This window comes from Argiope bruennichi, chromosome 7 (genome assembly GCF_947563725.1).
Source record: "Argiope bruennichi chromosome 7, qqArgBrue1.1, whole genome shotgun sequence".
Classification (NCBI taxonomy): domain Eukaryota; kingdom Metazoa; phylum Arthropoda; class Arachnida; order Araneae; family Araneidae; genus Argiope; species Argiope bruennichi.
Window position 1 is genome coordinate 10,182,426 of NC_079157.1, and position 23,055 is coordinate 10,205,480.

Consider the following 23,055-nt stretch of genomic DNA (forward strand, 5'->3'; position numbering starts at 1 on the left):
CAAAAGGAGTAAAAAGTTTGAAAATTAAGTATTATGTTGAAATAATGCCAAATGTGAAGAGCATAATAAGAAAACAAGGGCATTTAATACAAGATATTAAGCTACTTGATACATTTTTGAATAATTTTTAGTAATTAAAATTATTTGATGATAAATAATCAGATATGACATCTTTAATTTTATTTATAAAAATATCACAATACAATTTAAAAATTAATTTGAATACAGTAAATTTTACTCAAAATTGTATAAAGCAGATAGGTAAAATAATAAAAATATTCTACTCATCTATTTTTTCTTTTTAGCAAAAAAAAAAAAAAAAAACGCTTCTATTTTCGTATTTGATGTAACATACTAATTGAATATTCAAAATAATTACTATTTATTTTTCTAATGCTAATTGCTTTGAAATCTAGTTCTAGAATTGATTTAATTTCTCACTTAAATCAAATTCCACCACTATTTTGCTTCGGTCTTCACAAAAAGCATTCCAAAAAGTGTTATTGGCATTAATTGTAACACTTTTTCCAAAAAGTTTACACTTGACACCAGCTTCCATTACAGTAAAACCTCAATAATTCTAACTGATGGGAATTGTAATAATTTCATAACCATAATCACACCATAATCAAAAACTCAATTAATATAGACTAAATTTTAAATCAAGGCTTCTTTTATTTTGATAAAATTGTTAATTCGTAATTATAAAAATACGACTTCAAATACTACCATGCATTAATATTTTAACTAAATATAATTAACTACTAAATTAACTAAATATAATCAAACTTCTAATAAGATAATTAATTAATAATAAGATATATAATAATTAAGGATTCTTTACCAATGTTCTCAAAAGAATATGTTTCCTGCTTAATAATGTGACACAACTTATTTACAATACCCCTTTTTTATAAAAATACTTGGAATTTGCAAATACTTGCATTTGTACTTTGTATAGAATTTTGCTTTTATGCTTTTTTATTAGTGTTGAAGAGTTTAAGAATAGAATTATGCTTTTATTGATTTATTCCAATCTAAATAACTTTTTTGAATTATAAAATATCACCCTTCAACAGAGATTTTTTACTAACCTAAACACTGTGAAAATTGGTGCCATTATCAACTTTGGATCACTTTTCTGAAAAATTCATTGGCATTATTAGCTCTACTAATAATAAAGAAGAATCTGTGTTTCTGTTGGTTGACATTCGACAGTACCGAATTATTACCATTAGAACTATAGCTATCAAATTTGCCACAGACGTATTTTAAGAATGGGAATGTGCATCTCAGAATGAGTATCTTAAGATTTTTAATAAGATTTTTAATTTAATCTTTATTTTGATGTTTGTTTCATAATAACCCTTGAAAGAATATTATTATAAATAAATAATTTTTACAGCATTTTAGAATTTAAAAAATTGTCTTTTAAATGATACCAATTACAAATAAATTGCCATGCATGTTCTTGATGAGTTAAGTTTATTTTCTTATTTAATTAAATTTTCTTTGCTTCATTTTCACCAATAAAATAAAATTTCATCATTTTTGTTATTTTATCAAATATTTAATCAAGTGATTTTCTTCCATTTTTGAAAGCTAAAGTAGATAAAATTGTGCTTACTATTTGCAAAATTTATATGCAGAATCAAAAAGTAAATCTCCATTTCCACAAATGACAACAGGCAATTAGAAGTAGATTATTTAGATATTTAAATTTTTAATGCTACTATCTCATAAGACTTGACTCCATTGGAATAGTTCAAATGCACAATAGCTGAAACTTGCATAAAATTATTAAAATAATATACTTTAATGTTTGCCCCAATCATTGCATGAAATTACTTTGTTGAAGGAATCATGATCATCAATACATTATTATGAAAAAGAAAAACAGTTGATTTCATGGTACCAGCATATTTCAAAGAAGTTCTCAGTTAGATTTTAAGATAATAACTCCAAAAAATAAAAAAATAAAAAGTCACTAACTATTTAATCTTATAAAATAAGATTGATTTCATCAATAACAATAAAAATTCAATAAATACTCAAATAATTAAAGTAAGAATATAAATAATATTTAAATATAAATAATATTAAGATATAAATAATAAAATAAAAACTTAAATAATTTTTTTTAAACTTTAATCACTGAATTTTATTTTATTAAGACTTATTTCATCTGCCCCCAAAACAATTAGTTTTTAAAACATCCAATGGAAACTTATATTAACCTGCATCCTCATCAATGGAGTCAGAAACAGCCTCACCATCTCCATCTTCTGACTGAGACGAAGCATGAGATGAAGCTGATGATGAATGAGATGCTTCTGATCTAGTTCGAGCTTGGCTTGTGTTTAACATCCTTGTCAAAATGTTAGTCATTGTGCGTACAATGCTCGACCTGGAGGAAGTAGCTTCTTCTGAATCTGCAATTCAATAATGTTAATATTTTTAGAAAAAAATATTTCAAAAAAAATTATCACTCAAATGCTTATAAAAGCATATTAATAAAATAATCATCACAGATATCAAATTTAAATATATGTTTAAGAAAAATTCTTTATATTACGGGACATTCTTATTTAGCTTCTTCTAAATTGCATTTTAATATAGTTTGGAAATACAAACTATTGTTCATAATAAAATTTTGAAAAATAAAAAAATATATTTTTCCTCATATTTTTATATCTCATATAAGTTTAAAGAAATTTCAATCATTAAATATAACATACCTATTCTGTATACAATTGTGGTTAAATCAAAAATTAAACCAAAATTTCTTTAATTATTATAATATAAAGAACAAGCCATCAAACCTGTTTTTCTTTCCTGTAAAAACTGCTAACTAACTAAATAAAAAATAGCACTACTATAAATAATTCTATGACTCAACAAAGATAAATACAAAAAAAAATCACACCATCTCATATAAATATAGTACATGAAGTGATTTGATTTTTTTTATCTTATTAGGTGCATAAATATGATTCTGTTCTTTTTCATTTTATAAAAAAGGTGTTTGTTTTAAAAATTGAATATTGATTTATTCAAAATATTTATTCTCTGAAATTACAAAATTTGTCCATTTTGGGGAGGAGGGGGCAACAAACAAATTTCATTAAAAAAAGTTTGATTGTTTAAATGCAATACAATTATCAAGCCAGTTTTTGATAGTCATTTGAAAATTGAATACTTCTCCTAATTTGCATGCAGAAAAACATATAACAATATGAGGGAATAATATCTGATGAATATAATGGATGGAAACACAACCCAGTGATATATTTTCAAAAATTTCTTACACTAGTATGAGAACATGTGGATGAATACTGTCATTTCTTTTGTCATATTATGGATGCTCCTCCTTCATTTCAATTGTAACTAGTTAAATCACCATTGAAGGTTTCATAAATAATGATTCCAAATCAACAACTTAGGGTGGGGGTTTTTTTCCCCCTTTTTTGTATGTTTTACCATGCTCTTAGTCATGGGTATTGAAATCATTAACTCTCCAAAATCATTTTTTTTTTTTCACGTTGTATTCATTGGGACATGATCACCATAAATGTTCAATACAACCAAAATGCTTCGGCTGCAATTTTCTTTTCAATGAAATGGAAGTTAAAAAGTAATATAACTTCCGTCTTTTCAATTCCTAAGATAATAATGGACGTAATAATATATAAGACATATTGATATATTAGCATTCTAGAACACATTAGACTAGACCTTACTACCTAGACATAATAATATACAAGCAAAAGATAATAGTTGAATATATAAAATCTATCAATAAAATTTTTCTGATTCATTTCCCCATAAGTAATACTATTAGTGCCCTCTATTAAAAATGGGGAGAAGCATATTTAAGCTCTTAATATATTAATAAAGCAGTAAGCCAATATAATCCCTATTTTTCAAATAGGTAGTTGAAATATTTATTTTAATATGCATACTAAGATAGAGAAATATGTATACTTTTTGAAAATTCTTATTTTCTTTCAATCACAATTCATGTAAACAAAGGTCATTCTTACCTCTAGATTCAGCTTCAGGTCGAGCATTTGGCCCAGTGTCAGACCAATCGCCTCTTATTCTTAACCGCTTCATCAATGGTCGTCCCCGAAAGAATAAACCAGAATCCTATTTAAAAAATTTCAGGTTAGATTAGTATACAGGCATGCTGTGTGTGATATTTTATTGCACGAAAAGAAAAAAACAAACATGAATATTTTCCTCAAATAAAAAACTATAAGAAAGATCATTTTATTTATAGTTAGAATTGTAAACAGCATCATAAACAAGGAAAACAGTAAATTAGATTTCAAATACTCAATATGATTTGAAATATGAATATGATTAACTTTGTTTCAGGTTGTCTGAAATTTAATATAAAATAATCGTTTATTTGTTGACGATTAAGGATAAAGCAAATTAAATACATTAAGAACACAAAATAAAAAACAAAGAAATATTGCGTAAATAAATATTACAATTCCATTTTAATTAAATTAAAATTAAACACTAATTTAAAGCTTTTTAAAAATGAGTTAATTCAAGAGAATCAAGGCAGAACAAACATTTCAACATACATTATTGTTGAGAAAACTTAAACATATGAAGAATAAAAAATTTCATAATTTTGAAATCTACTAATTAGCTAGTGTGCATAGCTATTAATATACATACATTATTTGAATCACTTGAGCAGCCTTCTGCTGAAAGAAACCTAGGTTTCTTTTCAAGATCGTCCTGAAAAAAATTATACCATTTCTATATTTTAGTATTATTTTAAATTATATATAAAATTATGAAACATAATTTTGAGAATGCGGTGAAAATTTATTCACAGCAAAAATAATTATATATCTCTACAAATAATAAAAATAATAACAAAATAAATACTACTAATAAATAATAATCTTATAATAAAAGAAAGTAGTAAACAAAAAAACTGATAAAATGATGTGTTTCTTGTGTATGTTGGTGTTACAAACCATATGATCTAGTAGTACTACATTTGACATACAGATACACTTTAAAGGTTAAAAATAAACACCTCTGAGCAATTTTTAAAAATCTTAATCAATTAAAATTATGCAAAATTCCATCATTTTTCTGCAATAATTCCAAAAAAATATAACTGAACACAAATGAAATTACATATCATAAAATTTTAAAAATAATCTCTTTAAAGATATAAATTTAGTTCAGCAATTTTTTTTTCATAATTTCTGACAATTCTTTGAAATACTACTTTGCATAATTTTCAGCAATAGATCTTCAACAATTTGCTGCACAGAAATATAATTACTTTTATTGTTCCAAATATTTAATCACAAGATTTCTTTCCATTATTGAAGACCAAAAAAGAAGGATTCTGTTTAATAGTTCCATAGTTTACATGGACAGTAAGAAAATGAAGTTACAGTACTCTGAAAGTCAGAAGATAGATTAACTGTACAGTTATATTCTATGATGTCATGGAACTTTATTAAAACTGTTCAATATATGTAACTGTTCAAGTTATATATATGTAATTTCAAACCAGTTATAAATATATATATAACTGGTGTTATAGAATATAACAGTTATAAAACTATTCAAATAACTTTAACATCTGAGACAATTTATTGTCTAAAAATAATTTCTTGGGGGGATTGGAAGCATTAAGTTAAACATAAGAGATTTAATTAAACACAACCAATATTCCACGGAACAAATTCGTTGCCGAAGATTGTCAATGCATATATAGGCATGTAAATGCGCGCACACACACACATTATCTAAAAACAAAAGATGAAATATATTTTATGTTTTATCATTTTATTTAATTAGAATTTAAAAATAAAAATGCTTATTATTCTTTAAATATCTGAAAAAAATTTATTAAACAAATTTTAACAACAATTAATAAAAAAATTAATTGCTCTCAATCATAATAAATAGAAAATTACATACTCTTATATCAAATAAGTAGATGTAATCAGATGAATAACTGACAAGCATTTCTTGCCCATCTCCACTGTAACATAATGAAGTTATACGCCTACTCTGAGTAAATTCTGGAACTGTGAAGCATGACATCAATGCTTGAAAGCCATTGCTTGCACAAAAACCTAATGAGAGAGAAAAAAAAAATCTATCATATATATATACATATAAAATGTAAAACATATATTTTTAGGTAATTTCATAGCTGAAGAGAGACACTTTGAAATTTTTAAACTTGTCGATTCATTCCATCCCGAGATTCATACTTTATGTCAAAGCAAGAAGAGACAAAATACATCAGCCCAAAACACAAAAGAGCAAAAGAGTATTAAAAAAAAATTTCCAGTGATTTTATACTATGAGATTCTGATAAGGATTTCCTTGACACATGCCAATTTAGGTAAGAGAAATATAAGTATCTTTTAAAAGAATTTGCTTAGCATGACAGATTTTAATCCCTTCAATCTGAGTATGGGAATTTGCTGATTAAAGCAGTTTTACATAGCTTGCATAGGATTTATTAAATTAAAAAAAGGTGGAATTGGATGAAGAAATAAAGAGACTATTTTATAATGAAAATATGGGTTAAATTAAGATAAAAATTAAGGAATTAATTAGGATTTAGATTACAATATATATATATTCAATTTTTATGATTTTTAAAGCGAATTATCTTCCAACCACTTGAATAAAAATTATAAAAAAGTATTTCTGAGTTACATGGGTAAAGGGCATCTCAAAGACTAATTTATTTAACTTTCACTGAACTGTGTGAAGTTACAATATCATCTGAAACACACATAATTAAAATAAATGCTTGTTCGGCTAAATTTAGAGCAAATTCCCTTTTGAAGATATACAAGCTTCTAATAATTTCTATCTGTTTTGTTGTACAAAGTGTGCCATAGATTTGACAAAGAACTTTTAAAAGAAGCTAAAATTCCCATAAGCCATCCTGTATATTCAATGATCCATTATCATATTAAGTATCCAAAAATAAGAATGGAGCTAAGCTGGTAGATCCTTAGGTCTTTTTTATGTCTATTCTTATATATCATAATATGCAAAGTTTATAAACAACAGAATAATTAAGTCTTAAACATATGTTATTTTAAGAACTAGTACTAAAAGTTATCATATTAATTTTTCTATATGTAGATTATATCAGAATTTACTATTGTAGGAACACTTCTTTTATAATGACAAATTTTAATTCAGCAGCATATAATTTACATAAGCTTTTAGTAAGGTATAAAATATATATATATATTTTTTTTTATTTCTAAAATTTTACATTTAACTTAAACAATTGATAGTTAAAATTTAATTTCTCTAAAAAATTTTAATGTTAAAAGAATTTCAAATGTTTCAATCGATTAAAATCTTTTTTTTTTTTTCCCTCTCTCTCTCTCTCTCTCTTTATAGTAAAAAAAAAAAAAAAAAAAACTTGTTTTAGTCTCAAATAATTTACACATACATCTAACTTAAAGACATAAATAAAAAGTAATAAATGAAAGAACTTTTATTCCATACAGACAGTTATTTGCCATTTTTTACTTCCAAAGTAAAAAAACTTCACATTTATTAAAAACATGATTATAAAACTTATTCTATTTTTCAGATCGTTAAGAAGTTTGCAGTTTCCTGAAAATCTAAGGTAGAATACATTCCAAAAAAAAAAAATGTAGAATTATTTTTTAAGCACTTTTAGACAGTCATTTGTTTATACCAATAAATTTATCCAATCTAGAAATGCAGAACAGAAACCAATGTCAGCCGGAATATGAAGATCAAATGTGATACAATTAGACTGTTCAGTATTTCACTCTTTTCATCATTGGAAGACAAAATTGAATTGATCAAAAACATACAAAATACTATGTAGAGAACACAAAACTGCAAACTGACAAATCTATTCCTCCTACATAAACCAAAAAGCATTCCATCCTTTCCCCACTCAGTCAAAATATAAACAAAAACTGGAGCAAAATAAATCGCGGTCCTTTAAGTGGCCAATCCTGCTATGTTTAAAAAAGGCCAGATGAAGTAAAAAAAGAAAAAAAAGATCAAAACCAAACAGGTATATTGAAAGTCAACACTCTGTGTGATATACTTCAAAATTATATCTGATTTCAATCACTATCTCGTGTTGTTTAAAAATCCAAATCGAAATCGTAGATGCATGATCATGGGCCAATAGAAAAGAAAAAGCTTCTCTCATATGATACTGTGAGCTGTGAAGGAACAATTGCATGATCATGTATATTTGATCATCATCCTGAACGGGTTAATACATTTTAAAATAATGAAGAAAACAACCTGAAGCATTCTGAGTGCTCAGCATCCTGCGATCAAATATCCGGACGGAGGCATCAGCACAACCAACAGCTAGTTGGTAGGGTGTCAAAGGATTCACAGCTAATGATGTTACAGGAGATTGACAATTTATCAGAATATCCTAGATAGGAAAGAGAAAAATACTCAGATTTCCTACATTCATGAGAATTACAATAGGAATAAGTAAAAAAAAGAAAATTTTACACAAGCAGATTGAATCCCTAATGGTTATTATATGAGCATAAAATTTTGAACAAAAGCAGCTTAATACCAGTTTATTTTCTATAAGTTCAAAATTATGTTTCTGTTAGGAAACACTTCGGTTAGACTAAAATGATACTACATATTTCATTTGCAAAATATAAATACATAATAGAGTTGCATTATAAAATGCAAATTACTTTTTCCATCAATTTTATAATTTTAATTTTACGAAAACAATTCAAGCATATACAGGATGCCCCAAAATGCTGTTCACCAACTTTAAAGATAGGTTAAGGCATACAGAATCAAATCATTTTCGCAATAAAATATAGGGCTAGAAATGCCAGAAGGGAGGGGATAACTATACATGGAGTGCTTTCATACTAAATTAAAAGGGCATAGAAGATAAAAAGTGCATTATTGATTTAATGGAATATAAATTTACAATAAAAATAACAGCTTAGTTGCATAATGTAACATTCATAACATATGTGATAATAGTCAAATAATATATAACGTCAACAGCAAACCTTTGAAGTACTTAAAGAAATGTTTAAAGAACTTGTTGTCTAATGTTATACATGCTTTGAATGCAATTATTCATTCACCTGAGTTGCACTCATTCATGAATTTCTGAATTTTGCAGCCTCAAGTACTCTTTATAAAGAGATCTCTACATTAGGTCTTTTGATAAATTCTTTTAAACCATTAAGCTTGCACTCACTCCCATCAAAAAGGCAGTAGTTTTGATTGATAGCCTACAAAACCAGTTTGAACTGCATTCTGATGCTTCTCTCTCCTTGGCACAGTTCGTAACGGAACAGCTAGAAAGTTCCTATTCAAAATCACATGCAAACGACTTAGCTTCGGTTTGGCCAGTAGAGGTCATGGAATTCATGAAAAACCTCAAGTCAAACAAATCGCCAGGATTGGATCAAAATTAGTAATCACATGATTAAAAATCTCCCACCTAGGTTTATTTTATACTTAAAGTTTTTACTAAATAAACTGTTATTTTATACTTAACGTTTTTACTAAATAAATTTACTAAATAAACTGCTGGAAAACAGCTGTGATTGCCTCTGTTCCACAAACTCTGATTTGTCATTACCTCAAAATTTTCGTCCAGCTCACTACTTAGTAATTTGAGCAAAATTACAAATCTGTGCATCTCAAATGCTTGAATCAATTTCTCAGTTTCGAAAATCAGCAAACAATACTATAATTTCTGACCAATTCAGGTTTAGAAAAAATTTGTTGTTACTAAAAAAATCACCAACTTATTCATGTTACAGAACTGATTCATGATGGCTTTGTGAAGTCTGAAACAACAAGTGCAATTTTTCTGGACGTAGCCAAAGCCTTTGATAAAATTTGGCATGAAGGGCTCTAATTCAAGTGCACGTGACTTGGATTTCCGGCACAATTTGTCAACATTTTACACTCATACCTATCTTCTTATAATTTTAAGGTATGAGTAGACAGTATAATTTTGTCCTCCAGACCAATTCTGAGCAGTTGTGCATAAGGACATTTGCTCTCTCTAGCGCTTTTTAACATTTATGTTAATGATTTACAGAGAGTTAGGAATTGTCATTTAGCAGTTGAAGACTATACCGCTACTCTTACACAGCATAGGGATCCACAAATAGTCACTACACTATTATAACAGAATGTGATCCTTTAACAATGTTGGCTCATCGGCTGGGAAATAAAAGTCAACCCAAATACATGTGCATGCCTCCTATTTACTAAAAAAACTGGTAATTCCCAATCTAAACCCTTCCAAATTTATGATCAGTTTGTCCCCTTTATAAATGAGTACAAATACTTTATTATTATTTTTTTTATTGAACAATTATAAATCCCCCGTGCACCACAAAGTATCACACGGGGCAGTGCAAATACTTAGGGTAAGTTTTAGAGGCTAAGTTAAGCTTTAATAGTCATATTAAAGTGGTCCTCCTAAAGCTATGAGTATGAGTGTAAACAGTTTAACTGATCCATGAAGTAAACTTCGATTAGGCTCAAGCTCTGCTCTACAAAGCTTTTTTAAGACCAATGTTGATGTATGCCTCCCAATTTTTTTTTTTTTTTTTGGGGGGGGGGGAAGGTTCATTTCCTCCCAGAACATTAAGAAGTTGCAAGTTCTCCAAAATAAGCTTCTAATGAAGATTGTTAATACACTCTGGTACATTGTAAGGAAAATACTTCATGATGACCTTCAAATTCCCCAGATTTGTAACAAGTTACTTCAAATGCCAGCATAAGATCCGTCTGTAACCAGCTCTAGAAAAAGACCTAGTACTGCAATTGACAATTCTTACATTTCCATTTGTAAAAGGATTGAGAATTTACCATGTTATCAATCTCGTGGATTAAAATCTCTCAAAATTATTCCTGTTTCGGCCTAAGATAGCTACGATGAGCTACACGCATGAAATTTCTGGATTTTTTTTCAAAAATAACTCATTAAAATAGTTAATTCAGTCCCCATAGTAAAAGGTGCATGCAACGTTATTCCATTCAAGTTCTCTTTCCCCATAAATAATCCAAATATTATTTTATATTAATAATTATATCATAAAAATATTAACAATTTTACCAAATTTCATGACGTTAGAGCTTTATGCACTCGTCTAACTAGTTTCAATCAATTTTAATCTTTCCCTAAATTTACAAATTATAATTTACTATTCTAAATTATGATGTGAAGGTGCTCATAACTATTTTGTTACACTGTAGAGCTCTGAAACATCACGATATTGCCGTTTCATATTTCAATTTACTCTAAACTCAATCACTATGTTATTTATTTATTTAGATTACTTTTTTATTTTAGTAATATTTTTGAAGATGCCATTTATTTGTTAAAACTCATGACTGCAAAGCATCCATGTTTGCACACAATTTGAAAATTACATTTGAAATTGAACAATTATACTTGACAAAGTATTATTATCCTAATATTTTATAATTTGAAGAATTTTTATTTTTTCTTAATTTTAACAACTTGGCTGAAAAGATTTTAATGAATTGCCTTCTCAGCCCTGTGGCCCTAGACTAGAGCCTAATCTAACTAATTGGAAATCCACTACTGATTGTGCTATTGAAAATTTGTAATCCATTAAATTTATATTATACATTTATCTGGTCCATTTTCTTTTTCTTTTAATTCATTGATTAAGAATTCCTTGTCAACAAGCCCTTTTTATATTTCTGAGCCCAAGCTCTATTGAAAAAATGACTTACTTCAGTACACTTAAAGTTATCCTTAAAGTTCACAAACTCTCAGAATACCCAGTATACAATGTAGTTTTAAAAAAATGCATATTAAAAAGAATTTTTTAAAATTATTTTTTTTAGTCAATTAGCATAAGATGTACCATCAAAAAACTCCCAGTACTTGGCCAGAAAAACAATTCAACCCATACTAGCCTCAATTTATCTTAGTTTTTCAGGGAAATGCTGTTAAAAAGATGTTATAGCGTTGTTTAAAAATATGAAGATTATATTACACAAATTCAATCCACATAAATAATAAAATACAAAGATTCCACTCCAAAAGATTCCAACTTCCTTCATGTAGGATTCATCCCAAGTTAAGAAGTTTTGATCTAAATGGATCATTCTATTCTTAAATGTTTACAATATTTACACATATATACAAAAACAAAGCACTGAGACAATGCTTACATCTTTACAGTCCTCTTTGCTACAGGAAGTTTTAGTTCTCAAATCAAACCATCGCACACTTCGATCCTCTCCACAGGACAAAAAGGTGTTGGGATCGTTTGGAACAGTCATTATTTCATAGGCTGTTCCTCTATGACAGTTGAATTTGTTATTTAAGCTTGTTAAAGGTCTTTCCAAATCAGAAAAAACAATAATTCCATCACCAGAACAGGAAACCACCTACACATAAAATAAAAATTAATTAACAACCTATTTTTGTAATCAATTTATTATTAAACAAAATCTGTCATATATTTAAAGAATAAGCAGTTAAAAATCACACAACAGATATTGACATCTGCTAATAACTAAAAGAATGAAACTGATCTTTTCACAACAGAAAAGATACTTACATGTGAATCGCCAGTATTTGGCAGAAATTTAGCACTGAATATATTAGCACGGTGACCAGTAAGAATATAAGCTAGGACCTGAAATAAAATATATATTATCAATAACAATAAATGTATCAGTTATTTACTTAATATGAAGTCAGAAACAATATAGTCCACAAAGAATAGATTATTCATATTAACATTACAAGAAAATGCTTGTGCCATTATTATAAACCCATAAATTTGACTGCAAATCAAGAAATATGTAACATATATGGTAAACTTTGGTAGATTGGTAATTTTATATATTAAAAGATATGAATTATTTTACTTTCATAAGTTATTCAGTATTGTGGTGCTGAATAGCTTATGAAATTTTATTAGCACATAAGGTACTTATTGTAATTTTATTAGCACAGAAATTTGGATATGTGCATGAACACTGGTGATACATATTAAAATTATTGTCAATAGACACTTATTCACAAAACCCTTCAGTTATCTTCAAAAGAAAGTGGTGGGTTAATATGTTGAGTTCAGCTTACAAATAAATTTATTATGTTACCAAATATCAGAAGTAAGTCAATCTCTCTCTCTCTCTCTCTCTCTCTCTCTCTCTCTCTCTCTCTCTCTATATATATATATATATATATATATATATATATAAAACAAAGTCGTAAATCATGTTAGTTACACCATTTATAACTCAAGAACAGATGTAGCGATTTTAATGATATATATATTATATATTGAATTCGTCTCAGCCCAGAATAGTTGAATAACCATTAAAATATCGCAAAAGTTTACGGGGGAAAAATTAATCTTGATCTTAAGGTATTTTTTTGGGAGTTGGTAACAATGCAACAACTGTCAAATAGTTCAAAACGACTAACTAAATGATTTGTTTTGTTTTTACCAATTCACTTACCTTTTTTAAGATATCCTTCACAAAATAAATAAAAAAAATATAATTGAAAGCTCAATAAAGATAACAATACTATTACCATACAGCATTTTCTTAGTAAACTGTTAAGATAAATAATCGCAATTCATTCAAAATGATAATTATTAAATATCCGTGTGCACGCCAAAGTATTTTTCAAACTTCTTAAACAAAAAGCAGAATTTCAGTATGCTTTATAAATCAGTGATCCATTGAAACATGTGGAATTCATCATATTCAAATAAAAAATCTTATTTCCTAGAAACTTCTCCGCACACAGTAATAAAAAATTCAAACATAAGATAATAATATTTGATCTGTTGCAGCGTATCAAATTTATTCTCCACGTTAAAAAAAATTCTGGAAAGTGATATCCTTTTTCTGAGAAATGTTTCTGGATAGGATCATAAATAATTCAAATATTTGGCTTTGAAACGTTACAATTTTAAAATAATTGCCACTACTGAAAAGGAAACAGTTAATGGTATAGTGTGCACATCATTTCATGCTGCAAGTCAAGAGCTCAATTTTCTTGAAAACGATAAGCATTGGGACACGACAATTACTGAAGCAACTATTTCTGAATCTCCATGTCAGATATGCACATCATTTGCTATCATCCTTTCGACATGCTTCCTATCCAATCCACGTGACCTGTGGAACAAATACAAGGATAACATGTCAGAAGACATTTTACATCAAATTCATGTAAGTACAAGAATTCTCGATATTGAGGTAAATGAGGAGATGCATAACCAGGCTTTGCTGTTGATTGAAGACATGTGTTACCCTAAGCGCAGCAGTTTATTAGTGAAGTTAGGAATGCCAGCACCAGATCATGGAATGAACAATGCATTTAATTGAGAATTGGAACGTAAATGTGGTCGACATGAATTAGACTAATCAGTTCAAATGAATGTACCCCTGCTGAACTCCTAACAGAAGGAAGTGTATGATACATTAATGAAGGCAACTGATGATGGAAATGGTGACTTATTTTTCCTTAATGCCCCTGGTGAAACTGGGAAGACATTCCTCATATCATTGATTTTGGCCACTGTTTATGCGAGATCGAACATTCCAGTAGCAGTTGCTTCTTCTGGCATAGCGTCCGCATTGTTGGAAGGATGCGGTACGGCTCATTCAGCGTTAAAGTTGTCATTGAACCTACAAAATTCTGGCAATAACATTTCGAAAACAAAGTGGCATGTAACATTTTGAAACAGTCCCATATGGTGATTTTAGTAGCATCTAAAATCACCATATGGGACGAATGCATGATGGCGCACAAATACGCACTGGAAGTACTGGAGCGGACATTGAAAGTTCTGCGCAATGACTAGAGATGCTTTGGAGGCGCAATGATTTTAGTGTCTGGCAATTTCCGCTAAACACTGACAGTCATTCCAAGTTCGACTGCTGCCTATGAAATAAACGCTTGCCTCAAATCCTGAAATCTGTGGCGCTATGTGAAGAAACATCAACTGACAACAAACACGAGAGTTGCATTGCTGAACGATCCATGTGCTGAAGATTTCTCCAAATAATTATTGACCATCGTTAACAGCTGTGTTCCTGTCGACGAATAAAGTAAATTGATTTCATTTCCTCAGAATTTTTGCAATTTTATTTCGTCGAAAGATGAGCTCATCAACAAAGTGTTCCCGAACATCACTGGTAACCACAAAAATCACAAATGGTTGAGTGAGTGAGTAATTTTGGTGGCTAAGAACAAAGATGTGGATGACTTAAACTTCATAATTCAGAATCAAATCGTTGATATTCTGTATTCATTCAAATCTATTGACTCTGTTACAGATGAAGATGAATTCACCAACTCTCCATCTGAATTTTTAAACTCCTCAGATGCCCTTGGCTTACCATCGCACAATTTATAGCTGAAGGTTGACTCGGTGGTCATGATGCTTCGAAACCTAAACCAACCAAAACTGTGCAATAGAATGTGTTTGGTGATTTAAAAAAAAAAAAACTGATTATTAAAGTGATTTATGCGACTATACTCAAAGGAAAATTCAAAGATGAGGAAATTCTCATTGAGAATTCCCCTGACCCCAAGCAATATGCCCTTTGAGTTTTAACAAATTCAATTTCCAATTCATGTTGTATTCGCGATGACAATTAACAAATCACAAGGCCAATCGTTGAGTGTTTGTGGTCAGAATCTAGAAAACCCATGTTTTTCTCATGGTCAATTATATGTGTCATGTTCACATGTTGGTAAACCATTCGCTTTATTTGTTCTTGTACCTGATAACAAAACAAAAAATGTTTTATATCAGAAGGTGCTTGACTCAAGAGAATAAACCCAAATGTATATATAAATTGAATAAAGAAAATTCTTTCTCACAAGCCATTGTAATACTTATTTTGTAGTTTTATTGAATTTTTTTTTTTCCCTTATATTATTATAACAAGTCAAATATGATTAAAATCGGAACAGCCGTTCTTGAGTTGTAAATGGTGTAACTAAACTGTTCATAGATTGTTCGGCAGTACAAAGTTTGCTGGGTCAGCTAGTCTTAAATAAAAAAAAGAAAAATGGAAGCATAATATTATTATTTTTAAAAATGGTATCAGCAAATTAAATAGTATACTTAGAATGGATGAAATCAATATAATAGTAAGTAATAGTATTATTAAGATTAAGAAATAGTACAATTAACAAAGTAATAAATAATTAATTAGTAAGCCAAATAAGAGATCTGAATGGGTTTGATTTATAAATAAAAATATATAAATTTAAAAACTTTTTCTTCATAAATAAAGAAATTACAACTAAAAATTCATTTTTAAAAAGAATTTCATAAAGTAATGAGAAAAACTGAAGAAAAATCTTACTGTATAGTCATTTCCACGAACAATTGATAAATGTTGATCATCAGAGCCTGACAAAAGGTATTTTCCAGTATCATTCCAACAAATACTGTTCACCTAAAATTAAAATATTTGCTAAAAATAATTATATCATTAAAATAACTATTTTATTTATGTGCCAAAAGAATGTTCATTCTATGGAGATGCGAGAAAACAAAATAATAATAATAATTTAGTTTATGATAATACTTATTCATAAATGCAAAGACAAATTTATGAGCTTTTGAAATAAAATATTTTAAAATGATGTTTAAAGGCTAACATACAATGTGTAAATTCATATGGCATTTATATTATTTTATTGCATGGATGATTATAAACTCTGCAAAATACTCAATTAGATTGATCATTGGGAAGATAATCATTAGAGCTACAAAGTCTAGCATATAGTCACGGGTACTAGATGCTCAACAAGAAAAGGTTTTCAAAAATCTTACTTAGTTTTTAATTAAAAATTTTAACAATTTTCCTAAATAAGTATATAATGAGAAAAAAAACATTTTATATTATTTTGAAATTTAAATAATTAACTTTTTAGTGATGTCAATATGATTTCTAACAATTGTTATTGAATACATATAAAATAAAAAATTTTATGCACATTAAAGGTGGTATAATTAAAAAGATAGTTTAAATTAATAATTAAAAAAAATAGCTTGCATCAGCAACAAATGGCTAAAATAGTTATTCATGATGATAATTGAACATGAAACAGTTGTAAATAGATAATTGACAATGTACTTAGAATGAATAAATAATAAATAAAAAATAATAATTTAAGGAGAGCAAAAGTACTTTTTAAAAATAATTTTTAACTATAGTCCACCTCACGATTGTTGGCGTTCGTCTTCAGACAAGTCCATTTCAAAACCGGTTGGAAACAAGAGGAGCCAAGGTTGCTATAATCATGCGTTGCCGAAAGAAGTTTCCTTCGTGAAGGGTCATTATTTGTTTACGACAGGCTTTGCGAGTGCCTTGCATTTATTGTTGCTTTTCTGACTTCTTATATTTATAAACTAAATCCATCTAAATATCAGTGCCATAATGCCTGGGAATCGCATTGTTTCCAAAGAAAGGAAAATAATTATGAATGTTTTGAGGTATTTTGAAAATGAATGTTCTCAAAACCAATTAAATATCCCACTTTGTCAACCGATAAAAAGAGCTGCAGAAGCGACCGGTGTTTCGACTAGAACTGTAAATCGTATAAAGCGGGAAGTAAGGAATACTGGCGATGTAAAGTCTCCCTCGAAACGAAGACGCATCGGAAAATTAATTTGTTCTACCAGTTTGGATGATTTTGACTTTTGTGTTATTAGACAAACTGTCAGCAAATTTTAAGCCAGAAATGAAGTGCCTTCTTTACGAGCTCTTCTGCCAGCTGTTAAGGAGAAGATCAATTTTCCCTGGAAAGTGGAAACACTAAGACGTGTTCTACAGAAAATTGGATTCAAATGGAAGCGATCAGTAGATAAAAGGAAAATTGTCATGGAAAGGCCCAACATCATGCAATGGAGGTACAGGTATTTAAGAGATATTAAAAAATACAGGGATAGCAAACGAGTGATTGTCTATTTAGATGAAACTTGGATAGATAGCAACTTATCATTTGGGAAGTGTTGGCAGCTCGACGAGATTGGAGCTGTAACCAAACAAACTGCTGGGAAACATTTGATAGTTGTTCATGCAGAAAACCAGGATGGTTTTATAGAAGGAGCAAGCTTAGTTTTTCAGTCCGGAATAGCCAAAGGAGATTATCATGGTCAAATGAACTATGATAACTTTTCCAAGTGGCTGCAAGAAAAGCTTCTTCCTAATATTCCACTACATTGTGTGATTTGCATGGACAACGCTTCTTATCACACAAAAGTGTTAAATCCTGTACCTTCTAAATATTGCACAAAGAAAAAGTTATCACAATGGTTAGAAGAACGTAATATTCCATTTGATGTTAATATGCGTAAGCCTGACTTATAAGATTCAGTTGCATCCCACGCCCCTCCATCCAAGATGTTTTGGGTGGATGAAATTTTAAAAGCAAATGATCATGATGTCTTAAGAATTCCGCCATATGATTGTGATTTACATGCCATAGAAATGGCATGGGCATCCACAAAAAGATATGTGCGGGATAGAAATGTGAATGGCGAGCTCAATTTAACAACGCTAAGAGATCTGACCATAAATGGACTTTTAAACGTGACAAAAAATGAATGGAAGAGTTTTTGTGACCATGCAAAAAAGGTTGAAAAGAAATATTGGGAGATTAACAATCTAGTTGAACAAACTATCGATGAGATTACTTTCGTTGTATGGGATGATTCAGAAGCAACTGTCTCTGCCGATTCTGATTTCGAATATGACAGCAAGTCCACCTTAAGCGGCACTGAAATAATATTCTAAACACAATTTCTTTGAGCGCTTCAGTAATCTTGTCAGTAAGGAATCCGACTAGTCATTAATTCCATAAATTCTTCAGAGATTTTCCTTTTGTGTTCAAATCATAACTCCTGCATTAACGTTAGTTTTTTACATTAACATTAAATTTACATGTTTTTAATACTTTTTGTTATACATCTGCTTCATCAACATTCATCTGCTTTGTGGCTTTTTTTTTCTGCATGATTTGTATCCTGGTTTTTCAGAATATATAACTTTCTACATTGACGGTTCTTATGATGCCTAAATATTTTTGATGCTTCAATATTATAAATTGTTAATATTCAAATTAGAAATTCTTTGTTTTTCATAGAATTAAGACAAAAATATCTCTGAAAAAATTATTGTTTGATAGCCAATGCGTAATAACATGAAATTTCATCTGGCTAATATAAAATTTGATTAAATAATATTGAATTTTATTATATGCGATAAAGATTTTTCTGATAACTTTTTATCTATGAATCTGCATGTATGAATTTTAGTATGTGATCTTTATATTAAATTTGCAGATTTATAACAACTCTGAATTAATTCCCATTCATGAATCACGGAAGTCGAAAAATTGAAAATGTAGAGAAAAAAAGCTTTGGAATTTTGCAAAAATTGAATTTTGCATTGCTGAAGATTTGTTCTCACTAACTGCTTGTAAAGCACTCTTCGAACTTTTGAATGACATTAGCACTTTTTAAGTTATTGTGTTAAAATCATTAAGGATTCAGTGATTGGATATATTTAAATAATAAAAACAATTCAGAAGTGAATACAAGTTTTAATTTATAAATCGAAAAACCAAAATATATTCTAACTATAGGCGATGTATTGACATGATTTTAAAAGGATAAAGAGAAAAAAATTTGAATTACCAATTAATTTAATTAGCTAAGTGTCACTGTAAATTAAATGCCTGGAAAATTTAAGAAAACTGAAAAATATCCGAGTAATTTTTACAATTTGAGGGATATAGTATTGAAATTTTTTTAATGGCATGATAATAAATAATAAATAAGCATTTCCCATACCATGACAGGTTTCAAGAACACTATGCGATCTTCCCTCTTAATTTCAGGGTAAAGTAACATTTCATTGCATTCGTAATTTGCATTGAATCGGCGAAGCTAATATAAGTATTATTTTCTAGCCGACATTTAGTAATTGAAAATTTGTCCAATTTTTCTTATTTTGTTGCAATCAATTTAAGCTTATACAAATCAAAAATTTGTATAGTTTAAAGACAATAGAAACGACATTTATGTACTAAAAATTAGAGAAGCAACAGCTTTTTCTTTCAATTAAATTATTTCAATAAAGTTGCAACACATATTTAAAAAAAAACCTTGAATTACTTTTCGGAAAGAGGTACTTGAGTATTTCACAGAGTACTTGAGTATTTTACTGTTTTCTCTTAACAATGTAATCGTATTTATCCAAATGCCATCGAAATTGCAGAATAAAATATCACGTTCGAGTTCCTTTCAAATATTACCGATTTGAAGCCATATCTAGGGGGAGCGGTGTCACCCTTCATCTCCTCCTCTCACTAAGTTCCACTGAATCTATATAAAGTCTGAAACTGTATGTACAAATACCAGCTATCTTGATTCATTATAGTAATGCTGAATTAATTTAATCTCATGATAATTAATTAATTAAACCATAAGATAAATGATTGATTCAGCCATATAACTGCAGTATTATTTCTTTTACGACTTTTTATTTTCACAAATATCGTATCATAGAAGTTGAAAAAAATTTAACTGAATACTCGAGACAAATCCCCCCACTAATGCGCCAACTATGTAAACCTTGATTTTCCGCTTGCTTTTATGGCCCTCCCCATTTCCTGCTAATTCGATGTTTCCGACTCTACTGCCGAGCGCCAACAATACTGAGGTGGACTATAGCATTCTTTCTAAATATTGTGTGATGAAAAATCCTTACACAAAGAAATAGTTTCAGCAGTTTAAATCATATCAGATAAACCAAGCCAATAACATAAGCTATCTAGCATAATTTGGGATAGAGGTTGAAATACCCATTAATAATATTTTTCCTTTAATTTATAGCCCTTATTTGGAGCATCATATTAATTCTATTTTGCAAGGAAGAATAAAGTTTCAATTTATGTATGAACCAAAACTAAAAGTTCGATTACTACATTTTTTTAATCTCTCTGATAAATAATTTATCAGAGAGATTTTTAGAGAAATCATTACTTACGCATCCATCATGAACAGGTATTTTTCTTTGAAGTTGTAATTTCTGAACAAATTCTCGACTATCTGAAAGGAAAAAGGATAAATATAATTATATAATAATACAAGTATCATAATAGAAATAAAAAAATTATTTTAAGCACGATTCAAATTAAATTTCAATATTGTAAAATGAGATTGCAAATTTCATTTTTGGGAGGAAGGAGAAAATTTCAAGATGAAATAGACACTCACGATCCAAGTCAACCCATATTATGAGACCCTTCTTTTACTAAACTGCACAATTATTTTTACATTTCAATAAATTTCAATTAAAAAATTTATTGCTTACTTTAGATTATTTTTTATTTTAATAACTTAATTATAGTTACCCCATTTGTACAAAATATTTAAGCAGATACACAATGTTTATAAAAATTCTTACAACAAAGTGAACCTTAAAAAAAAGAAAGAAGCCTGACTAATCATATTTGACAAAGTATTACTCTAAAAATTTTTAAATAAATAGAATTTGCATTTCTTAAAAATTGTTTAATTTATAAGCAAGGCATTTTTTTAAATAAAACATGCAACTGCATAGTCAGTAATACAATACTACACAAAAATTAAAAGGATAATAGAATAATAATATGAAAATGTAAAATATTTATTTTAAAATTGTTTTTAAAAAATACAGACTTATAAAAAAAATAGATGAATACAAGAATTTTATCAAGTACTGCAGATCACAAAATTTAGTTATTTGAAAACAGTAATGTCCTGCAAAACATATTTGAATATTTTGACAGAACTTGGAAATATTCATAGAATAAGTAAAATTTTTCTAATTTTGCAGACGATTTATCAAACAAAAAACACAAATTATATATATAAAATTTTACCAAAGATTCTTATTTTAAAAATTTATTATCTAAAATCAATTTTTTAAAAAAAACATTTTTAGTATTGTGAAATTTTTTCTGACATATTTAATAATTATTTTATAACAGGAAAAATTTATACTTTTTAGCAAACAGTAAATCTTTTTATTTGTATTTTTGCAATTCACTGGATGTTTAATAGTGAAATAAAATGTCATTTTGCTTGTCTTCTTGTAATAATATTAAGATTTTATTACAATTTCCGATTATAAAATGAGCATTTTTCCAATGCGAAAAATTTATTTAACAATTTTCGGTGTATTAAGGGGGGGAGGTATTAAAGGATGGAAAATTGAAAGGAGCACCATTCAGTTTTCATCATATAATTTATAAATAATACAAGAACCAATTTCTCAAAATATATCATAATTATTAAATAAGACAAACATTCTTAGGTCTTAAGCTTATTTATAAGTGAATTAAACTTTTGAGTGTTGCAATCTTGACAGATACGCACTCCATAGCAAGAAGAAAAAAAAACAAAAACGAAAGTCTTGCGCAAACGAAACTTTTATCCCCCATAACAAAGAAATACAAACTGATATTATTAAACGCACTTTGACAAAAAAAAAGATATAAATAAAAAATATCTAAATTTTAAAAAAATATTTACTTTTGGCTGCATCAAACAACTGATATGGTGTTGTGCGCCCATAAGGCATATCCAAAATGCAGGAAAATAAATTTTTCTTGTTCATATTTGCAACAAACTTAGGTATCACGAAGAAAGAGATTACTACGATTTTTTTCAACTAATTAAACAAAACAGTTAGCCTGGTGAAGAATCTCGCACAATTTTTGATAACTCTTTGTTTATAATTCATATCTTAAAGTAGGAAACCCAAACTTTATTTAGTAAACAAGGCACCAATGTCAACATTTCTGTCTCCGGCCTTTTAAACTATTCACTTCATTTCAAGTATTAAATTTTGCGATTTTTAGGGTTACCATATAAAGGTATTTATCGCTTTTTAGAAATATAGAGAATCAGTAATATTTTACAATTATGAACCATATTATGATTTAAACAT

The 23,055-nt window shown here is 28.3% G+C and overlaps 1 protein-coding gene across 4 annotated transcripts in view; it reads right to left on the minus strand.

Annotated features, from left to right (window-relative positions):
- LOC129975070 (DDB1- and CUL4-associated factor 6-like) overlaps positions 1 to 22,920 on the minus strand; it is a 43,841-nt gene extending 20,921 nt beyond the window's left edge. For all 4 annotated transcript variants that reach the window (XM_056087957.1, XM_056087959.1, XM_056087956.1 and 1 more), the window contains exons 1-10: positions 22,638 to 22,920; positions 21,109 to 21,170; positions 16,414 to 16,506; positions 12,630 to 12,707; positions 12,238 to 12,456; positions 8,320 to 8,458; positions 5,968 to 6,125; positions 4,696 to 4,758; positions 4,044 to 4,149; positions 2,238 to 2,432 (exon numbers count right to left, since the gene is read on the minus strand). In XM_056087957.1, the coding sequence (XP_055943932.1) occupies positions 2,238 to 2,432; positions 4,044 to 4,149; positions 4,696 to 4,758; positions 5,968 to 6,125; positions 8,320 to 8,458; positions 12,238 to 12,456; positions 12,630 to 12,707; positions 16,414 to 16,506; positions 21,109 to 21,170; positions 22,638 to 22,722 (1,198 nt within the window). In that variant the 5' untranslated portion in view covers positions 22,723 to 22,920. The remainder of the gene's footprint in view (positions 1 to 2,237; positions 2,433 to 4,043; positions 4,150 to 4,695; positions 4,759 to 5,967; positions 6,126 to 8,319; positions 8,459 to 12,237; positions 12,457 to 12,629; positions 12,708 to 16,413; positions 16,507 to 21,108; positions 21,171 to 22,637) is intronic.
- Positions 22,921 to 23,055: the final 135 nt, after the last annotated feature.